We start from the raw sequence: 10,198 nt of genomic DNA on the forward strand, positions 1-10,198 counted from the left end.
AAAATACCCCACCCTTATTCTTTACTTGCCCCCAAGCAAATCTATTTAAAATTTTACCAGCAAGATACAAAACAATCCATTTCAAACCCATCCATTATCCCAAGACCTCAATGCATGTATTTGTATCTATAATTCCTAAGAACTTTCCATTCCTAGATACTCACAATCCTTATGAATCTTCACCCCTTAACTTATACGACATTCATTTTTGCAACCCTCCGAATCAATCCTCAGAAATCTTGCTTACCCTCAAGGTGTTTTTGGCTAAACAACCAAGCATACATAAATTCTTGAAATTACAACTTTGATACCATAATAGAGCTCTTTTTTTATTTTTTTGAATTCTTCACTTTGTTGTATATTTGATCTTTGATTTACTTGAATTCACCACCTTATTTGTTTGATTTTTTGGTATCTTCAATTTTTGATTTCTTCAGAAATTCTGTTCTTTTGATCTTCACACTTTGAAAACTCCAAACTTCTTTAACTCTTTAGTAATTTCTCTCTCTCTTTTCTTACATGTATTCTCATTTTTTTTCTCTCAGATCCTACATGCTTAAGCAAGGAGCTTAGCTTCAACCTTTATTGGGTAAGATATTAGTCTAAGTGCAATGACTACCTAAGCTTTCCTGGATAGATTTTAGGTTTAGGCTGCAAAACGTGTTATGCCATATAAGCTACCAGATTACCTTTCATACTTCATGACTTTTCACTAGAAAATGGGAAGCCACAAATACACTATAACATGTGTTGGATCAAGTAAACATTTAGGCTCTCATCGGATCATCTAATACTATGCTACCAAAAATTTTAATTGGCTAAGTTTCCTAAATTAGCATATTAAGAACTAAAATTTAAAAATCAAATGCTTTTCCTTATGTTAAATACCCCCTACCCCACACTTATTTCACGCAATGCCCCCATTACATGGTATGCAAAATATAAACTTAAAAAGAAGGAGAAAAAGGAACAGACTCCCCTGGGATAGAAGATGTGACTTGACTCATGGAAAAGACTTCTAACTCGTTGGAACGTATGGACAAAGAAGTTGAAAGAATAGCGGCCTCCTTGTGGTAATCGGTAGAATTCTTCACTAAAGCGTGAAAAGAAAATTCAAAGGCATGGGAACAGCTCATCCATACCATGAAAATGAATATGACGCTACCCACATTACGGAGACTACTGGAAATACGAGAGCAGGTTTGAAAAACTGACTCGAAAAGCTCCACATCGTGGTGAATATAACCACGTCGTGGTAGACCAAACATAACACTTCTTTGTTTTGAAAATTGCGGCACCACGTCGTGGCGCTAGATACCGCGTCGTGGTGGTGTTAAAAAGTGAAATTCGAAGGGCGAAAAGAGCTTCAACTTGAACTAAAATGACACCATCTCTTCCATACAGCTGTAGGACACGACCGTTTCACTCTATGACTCAATTAGACCTCAAAAAATGCTCTCAAATCACGCTTCTCTCGACGTTCTCTTATACCTTCATTCTAACGAACTTTCTTGTGCCAAATATACCCTTACTTGACTCTTACATATGGCCTGAAACTAGGACAAAGGAAATGGTAATAAAAGTAGCAAAAATATCCAAACAACCAAACCATACAAAAATTTTTTTGTAACAAGACATAAAGCAAACAAAAGAAAACCATAATAAAAGACTAGTCTAGAACAAGACAAAATAAAACCAAAGAAAAGGATAAGAACTCAATCTTCTGCCTCATCACCAGCTCCACCACCACTGCCTCCAGCTCCATCCAACTTCTCTCGCCAAATATCTCCCCATGTTCGAACATGTGGGTACGCCGAAGGAAGATGCTCTGGACGAGATACACACATAGAGCTCATTAACTAATCTAGGCTCATGTTGGTGTAATTTGCTGCACTAGACATATAGTCCTCATATCGTCTCCTTGCAACACTGTAAGGATCCATGGGCATCTCATCTTCATCAGGTACCACTGGCTCATCCGCTTCGGCTTCATTTCCCGGTTGCCATCCACGGCTTGGAACACGGTGTCGCGGAGTATCGTCAGGAATGCTAAAACCACCCATTCCATTATCAACAACAATTCGAGCCCTCTTATAAAGAAGAGTGGAAAAGGTGTTTTGAGGTTCAACTGTAAGCATAGAAGCCTCCCACTTCTCAAAAATACCAAAAGATCGTGCGAGTCGGGTAATCCACATACCGCCATACAGCGGGGACCCACGCCTGTCCTTGGCTGCCCGAATTGTAAGGAAATTAGCCAAGTGAAAAGGTAAATCAACATAAACCTCAGTAAGGAAATTAGCCAAGGCAGAGGACCATTGGCCTCTTATTAAGAAGAGTGGAAAAGGTCTTTTGAGGTGAGAACCCATAAAAAGAAAACATCCACAGTAGGACATTTATCCCCCTCTTGTTGTTCATTAATGGTATTAGTGACCAGGCGGTATAAAAGGTGGTGAATTGGCGACTATATGTCGCTTTCCTGTGTAGTACCCTTGTGGTAAACCCCATTAGCAATAGAATGCCAATGGTCCTCTGCCTTGAACCCTTCGATGTTCCTAATGGAAGCTGCTATAAATTGTTGGTATAATGGTGTATGGATTTCAGCTGGAAGGTAGATACCAACCCGTAGTGCAAAATCAGCTATGCTTAACGAATGCCTTTCCCCTCCAAGGCAAAAAATAAGATTTCATCCGCATAAATTTCGTCTTTTCTTGCGAAAGATACTGTGGCTAGAAATTCATATACCAACTCTTTGTAAACCACCTCTTGAATCTCAAAAATTCGCCTCCATCCCAAACACATAAACTGCCCTTGAACTCCATTGAATACCTTGTCAAGATAAGGCTCTATAGCCTCCATTAAAACCAAACTTCCAATCTAGTTCCAATCAACCTCAGCTGAAACATGCACCTTGCTTTTCTTGAGTAAATCAAGCTTAGTAGTCCATCGCGCACATGTCTCGGGTGCAACATCCCATGGAAAAGATTACCATGGAAAATTGCGAGTAATGGGTTGATTTCTTCTCAACCTGCTAGTCATTTCTGTAAAATAGCCAAAAAAGAACAACCAAATAAACCATATGCATTATTATAATCGAAACAGACGAAGAAAAACTTTGATTCCAACCACTACGACGAGGACCACGATGAGCTCGTCTTGGCGTCGTGACTGTGACGAGCTAAGCTCAATTCGCTCCAATTTCAACGCCATATTAACTAAATCCAAGTTCAGGGTTTGTTCAATGGATGAAATAGAGTAGAATGGTAGAAAAATTAGGGAGCAAAACATCCTAATATGGGTCCGAATTTTGCAAAAATCGGAACCCTAGTTTCCCAAAATTAGCCCTAAATGTGTTCAAACTAAGAAATAGATGTTCTCTAATACCATAATACCTATCAAGAGTAAGCAAATCACAAGAAAATCATACCTTTGGGGACGAGGAACACAAAATTGATGGAGAGGAAAAAGAGTTCTTCGTGGAGGCTGGCATGACGAGAGTGATGGGGTGGTGTAAAAAGTGAAAATGTTTTAACTTAAGCTTAAAAACCCTCTAATGACAGTAGTTATATTTGTCGCCACGACGTAGTAGAATACAACACGTCGTGGTGTCGAGGCTTTTTTCTTAGTAAAATCGTGAAAAAGAAATCACCACCTGTTGGTGGTTTTCACCACCTCGTGGTGGGAAAAATTTTCTTATTTAACAAAAACTCTTAAAAATAGACACCCGACACTCGTTTTATGCCACACCCCATGACAAATTCATAGATAAACCAGAAGAATGAGATAATAAGGACCTACATAAAACTAAAAAAAACAAATAAAAGTAAAGAAAAGAAAATGCAAACTCAAAACCACATGTTGCCTCCTGCAAGCGCTTCTTTTGAAGGAGTCATGAGCCTGGCTCTTTTCCAAGCTACGTTGTTTCCGCTCGTGTGAATTTGACGATTTCACCCTCCCTTTCTTCACTTGGCATTCCGTCCTCGTAATGCTTCAATTGATGACCATTAGCCTTGAAAGGGGTCCTGTCTCTTGAAATAAGCTCGATAGCTCCATGTGGGAAAACTTGTTTGACAACAAATGGCCCGTCCCACCTTGTTTGCAATTTACCAGGAAACAGTTTCAACCTTGAGTTGGAAAGTAGCACTCTTTGTCCTTCATGGAACTCATTATTATCTTTAAGCCTCATATCATGCCACTTCTTAGTTTTGTCTTTATAAATCAAAGAACTTGTGTAGGCTTCGTTTCTAAGTTCTTCGAGAGCATTCATTTGTATCAACCGGTTGGCATGCAGTTCATCTAACTCAAAATTACATATCTTCAAAGCCCAAAATGCTTTATGCTCTATCTGAACTGGCAAGTGGCAACTCTTCCCATAAACCAACCTATATGGTGTAGTACCAATAGGTGTTTTGAAAGCTGTTCTAAACGCCAATAGCGCATCATCAATCTTATTCGACCATTCCTTTCTATTACTTCCAACCAATCTTTCTGATATTCTCTTCAATGCCTGATTTGTAACTTCAGTTTGCCCGCTTGTTTGAGGATGATATGATGTTGAAAATCTATGGTGAACACCATATTTTTGCAACACCTTAGCTAACTGATCATTTGCGAAGTGGGAGCCTCAATCACTAATTAAAGACTTAGGAACTCCAAATCTTGAAAATAACTTTTTGAGGAAACGTACTACTACTCGACCATCATTCGTGGGTAATGCTTGTGCCTCCGCCCATTTGGATACATAATCGACTGCTACCAATATATATTTATTTCCCTTTGACATTGGGAAAGGTCCCATGAAGTCGATTCCCCAAATATCAAATATTTCACAAAATTGAATGCTATTTTGGGGCATCTCATTTCGTGATGAAATATTTCCCGACCTTTGGCATGAATCACATTCTTTGACAAATTTTGTAGCATCTTTAAATATAATAGGCCAATAAAAACCCGAATCAAAAACCTTCTTCGTTGTATATTGTGCTCCATGATGTCCTCCGGTGGGCCCGCTATGACAATGCTTCAAGATATCACGACTTTCCTTCTCGAATACACATCTTCTTATCATACCATCAGCACAGCTACGAAAGAGGTATGGCTCATCCCAAAAGTAATACTTAATTTCTTAAAAGAATTTCTTCTTTTGGTGGCGGGTCAAGTCGTTTGGAATGTATTCACTTGCTAAATAGTTAGCTATATCTGCAAACCATGGAATCTCTCCTACTATAACCAATAAATATTCTTCGGGAAACTCATCTCCAATCTTGTTTTCTTCTAACTCCTCTATGTGCGGGTTTTTCAGTCTCGATAGATGATCGGTAGCCACGTTCTCCATCCCCTTTTTATCTCGTATTTCGATGTCAAATTCTTGTAGCAGCAACACCCAACGAATCGACCTTGGCTTAGCATCTTGTTTAGCAAAAAGATACTTAAGGGCAGAATGGTCGGTAAAAACTATTGTTTTAGACAAAATCAAATAAAAGCGAAATTTATCAAATGCAAAAACCACTGCTAGTAGCTCCTTTTATATAGTAGTGTAGTTCTCTTGTGTTGGGTTCAAGGTCTTACTTGCATAGTAGATAGGCTAAAAATGCTTGTCAATTCATTGTCCCAAAATAGCTCCCACCGCAAAGTCACTGGCATCACACATAAGCTCAAAAGGAAGACTCCAATCTGGAGTTATCATAATAGGTGTAGTGGTCAATTTTTCCTTCAACAAATGAAATGCATCAAGGCACTCTTTAGAAAAGTTCAAAGGGGCATCCTTCAAGAGAAGTTGAGTCAAGGGCCTTGAAATCTTGGAAAACTCTTTAATAAAGCGCCTATAAAATCCCACATGACCTAGAAAGCTTCTTACCCCCTTGACATTTGTTGGAGGTGGTAATTTGGCTATGGTATCAACCTTCGCTCTATCCACCTCTATCCCCATCCTTGAGACCTTGTGACCTAACACAATGCCTTCCTTCACCATAAAATGACACTTCACCCAATTGAGAACAAGGTTAGTCTGCTCACATCTTGCTAGCATAAGATCCAAGTTGGACAAACAGTCTTTAAAAGAGAACCCGAAAACCAAGAAGTCATCCATGAAAACCTCCATAAACTTCTCGATCATATCATGAAATATAGCCATCATGCATCTTTGGAAAGTGGTTGGTGCATTGCATAACCCAAAAGACATGTGTCTATATGCAAATGTTCCACTTGGGCATGTAAAAGTGGTCTTCTCTTGATCTTGTGGGTCACTCGGAATTTGAATGTACCCCGAGAAACCATCAAGGAAACAATAATAAAGATGTCCTGACAACCTCTCTAGCATTTGATCGATGAATGGTAGCGGAAAATGATCTTTCCGTGTTGCATCATTAAGCCTTCGATAGTCAATACAAACACGCCACCCGGTAACTGTCCTTGTTGGGATCAAGTCGTTAGATTCATTGGTTACCACTTTCATTCCTCCTTTCTTTGGTACAACATGTACCAGACTCACCCATGTGCTATCAGATATTGGGTAAATGATACCAGCATCTAATAGTTTCACCACCTCCTTTTTAACTACTTCTTGCGTGTTTGGGTTGAGTCTTCTTTGGCGTTGTACTATTGGTTTAGCTCTTTTTTCTAAATTGATCTTATGAGAACAATAGGCTGGACTAATCCCATTGATATCCGTGATCTTCCATGCAATGGCACCTTTTCTCTTCTTTAGAACTTTAACTAAGCTTTCTTTCTTGTGTTTCGCCAAGCCGGAAGCAATGATTACTGGCATTTTTTGTTCTTCTTCTAAGAATGCATACTCCATGTGTTCGGGAAGGGCTTTCAGCTCGAGTTTGGGTTTTGCGTCAGCCATGACGACGTGGTGTGGTGGTTTTTAATTCCAGATCGAGAAAAAAAAAACTTTGCCACGTCGTGGCATTCTTACCACGTCGTGTTGTGTCTTCTGTCTCTTGCATTGCTTCATTGTACTCCCCTTCTTCCAATAACTTCTCCAATTCTTGAAGGTCGAGTTCAGGATCAAAATTTCCTTCATCAAGCACCATAAATCCCTCATTTTATTTTTCTTTTGAACCCGCTAGTTATTTTTCCAATATTTCATCCAACACATCAACATAAAACGTTGTATAATCACTCATCCTTGAATGTTTGACTGCCCATTTAACTCCAAAAGTCACCGCTTCCTTTCCAACACGTAACGTAAGCTTGGATTCCCTTATATCAACTAAAGCTCGGGCAATGCTCAAAAATGGTCTTCCAAGAATGATCGGGACTTGCTCATCTTCCTCCATATCCAACACAATAAAATCCACGGAGAAAACAAACTTGTCTACTTTCACTAGTAGGTCTTCACAAATGCCCCTTGGGAAGGTCATAGTCTTATTGGCTAGATGGATAACCATGAGGACCGGTCTCGGTTCGGGAAGATCAAGCTTTTTGAAGAATGAGTATGGCATCAAGTTGACACTTGCTCCTGATTCGGCTAGAGCATGACGTGTTGCTAGATTCCCGAATTGGCACGGTAAAGTTATGCTCCCTGGATCCCCTATCTTCTTTGGTAGCATGTTTAGCATTGCAGCAGAGCAAGTTTCATTTAGTACAACTTTATATAATCCTTCCATTTTCTTGCGGTTTGTCAATAGGTCCTTCAAAAACTTGGCAAACTTTGGCATTCCAACTATAGCCTCAAGGAATGGAATGTTGATTTCAAGAGATTTTATGTGATCTAAGAACTTTCGGTAATATTCAGCATGCTTTTCTTGAAGTGCTCTGCTTGGGAAAGGAAGTGGTGGACGATATGTCTCCACTGGCTCAGTATTTTTCTCCTCGGAGTCTTGCCACGTCGTGGTAGATCCACCACGTCGTGGTGATTGCCCAGACTTGTTATCTTTATTTTCTTCTTGTCCTTCCTGTTTTGCTTCAGGTTCGTTTCTGTCAATAGGGGTTAAGTGAGTGATAATTTTCCCACTTCTAGTGGTGATGGCTTGAATGTGTGCTCCTCTCGGGTTTTGTTCGGTATTTCTCGAAAGTCCACCCGGTGCTCTTTCATTGAATTGCATAGCTAGTTGCTCAAGTTGTTTCTCTATATTTAGGATCAAAGCTTGCTGATTTCTCAAGAGTGCTTGCTGGTTTTTCATCATCTCTTGCTGTTCCTTCATCATAAGTTGTTGCTCTTTGATTGTTAATTGTTGATCTTTAATTGCTGCTTCGGTTGCCTCGTGCCTTTTTTCAGATACTGCTGCAAATCGAGTGAGCATACTCTCAAAATCAGATTTCTTCTCAACCATTGGTTCCTCTCTTTGATAAATGCCCCTCCTTCTTTGTTCATACTTTTCTTCCTTGGTCTTTTTATACTCATCATAGGGCAACCACTTCTTCTTAGGCTTTCTCCAGTCTTCATCTAGACGATCGCCACTTGAGTAGCAAGCTTGTTGGGTCAATATTATGGTTTATACTTTGCTTTTCTAGGAATTTGTGTTTTTATGTAATATCTTATATGTGTTTACGGCCAGGGAGGTGTTTACAGCCGTAAACAGGTTTACGGTCGTAAACCCTGTTTATGACCCATGTTTCCCGTGTGTATATATATAGGGCTGAGGGTGTGAGGAATGGAGTGATAACACTAGAGGAGCTTAAGTGTGTGCATTTGAAGGTGTTCTAGAGAGAGAAACTAGAGAGAAGTTTTGTGTGTGTGAATCTTTGTATCCGAATCTTCATTCTAATCATATCATACATAGATTCATCATCTTCTTCTTCTTCTCCTTCTCTTCTATTTGTGATCTAGCATCATCCGTTTGATTGGGATTCCGCACCATCAAACGAATCTGATTGATACACAAGCATTTTTGGGGACTTACAATTGGTATCAGAGCAAGAACTAGTATCTAAAAGTCATTCGATCGATATTTTGAGTGTTTAAGCTGCCATTCCCACTGTTCGAGCCTTAGTTTCTACGTTCTGGGCTTTGAAGGGACGAATTTCATCTTAAAATCGTGTTTTGAAGGTTGTTTGTGAGTTTACTGCCCAACCGTAAACTTAGCTTACGGTCGTAAAAGGAGAAATTCATCAACCGTAAACGCTTAAAACTCAAGAACCGTAATCAGGATCGAAGAACAGTAAATCCATAAATCGTAAACTCATCAACCGTGAACTTAAACCGTAAACCCAGTTTATGGTCGCAAATTCATCAACCGTGAACTCCGTTTACTGTCGTAATCAGCTTAATTTTTAAACCGTAAACCTCTTTGGAACTATTAAATTACTTTCAAATGGATTCTCAAAGTTAAACTCATTTTCAAGAACTTGATGTTGTTATGGCACTTCTACGCGTATTCCAAGGTTAATGTCTGCTGAAGGCTTTCCCGAGTGGAAGTACAGATTAGAGAAATACATTAAAATGAAAGATTTCAAGATCTGGAGAAGCATTCTTAGAAATCCTGTTAGAGTCACTATGACAGTTGGAGGTCAAGTGATTGACAAAGCTGTTGAGAACTACACTGATGAGGAATTTGAATTGGTTGAGGAACAGGAAAGAGCATTAGCCACTTTAACCATGGCATTAACTCCTGATATTGCTCAAGGTTTTCTTGAGTACACTTTAGCTAAAACTCTATGGGAAGCTCTTATTGAGGCCTATGAGGGCAATGAAGATATGAAAGAGAGTCGGCAGGACATGCTGAAACAGAAATTCAACATGTTCAACTACATTCCAGGAGAGACTCTTGAAGCTCAATTGCAAAGGTTCACTGCTCTCACAACTGACATGAACATTTCATGGATTTTCTTGACCAAGTCAGAAATCAACAAGAAACTTCTGAATGCTCTTCCTAGATCATGGGATATGAACGTTGCTTTGATTAAGAAAACCAAGGATTTGAATCACCTCACTCTTGCAGAAATCATGGCGGTCATCAAAGCATGTGACATGATGACAAACAGAGAGAAATCAATCATGTGAATTCATACTCTACTGCAAATCTTGGAGTTTCATCCAACAATGCTCTATCATTTTTCATGACTCCCTCAGGTCAAGCTTTCGCAGTTCAACAACCTCAGATTCAAACCTTCAATGCTGCACCATCCATCCCTCACCATCAAACTTCAAATGTGCCATTTGTCATTCCACAAACCGTTTATGCTCCCAATGTGTCAGCTAAAGCCTCTTCTTCAAACACCAAAGAATCTGATGAAAATCTGGCTCTAGCCACTG

General features: G+C 39.5%; 1 protein-coding gene across 1 annotated transcript; it reads left to right on the forward strand.

Moving 5' to 3' along the window:
* Positions 1-9,331: 9,331 nt before the first annotated feature.
* On the forward strand, positions 9,332-9,946 carry LOC145076056 (uncharacterized). The gene has a single exon (XM_079022068.1). It carries the CDS (start codon positions 9,332-9,334, stop codon positions 9,944-9,946), a length of 615 nt encoding a protein of 204 aa, XP_078878194.1.
* The last annotated feature ends 252 nt before the right edge of the window (positions 9,947-10,198 follow it).

Source organism: Lactuca serriola, chromosome 9, assembly GCF_051521515.1.
Source record: "Lactuca serriola cultivar US96UC23 chromosome 9, Lser_US96UC23_V15, whole genome shotgun sequence".
NCBI lineage: Eukaryota > Viridiplantae > Streptophyta > Magnoliopsida > Asterales > Asteraceae > Lactuca > Lactuca serriola.

Coding starts and splice junctions, on each gene's coding strand:
- LOC145076056 (XM_079022068.1), top strand. CDS start 9,332: ATGTCTGCTGAAGGCTTTCCCGAGTGGAAGTACAGATTAGAGAAATAC.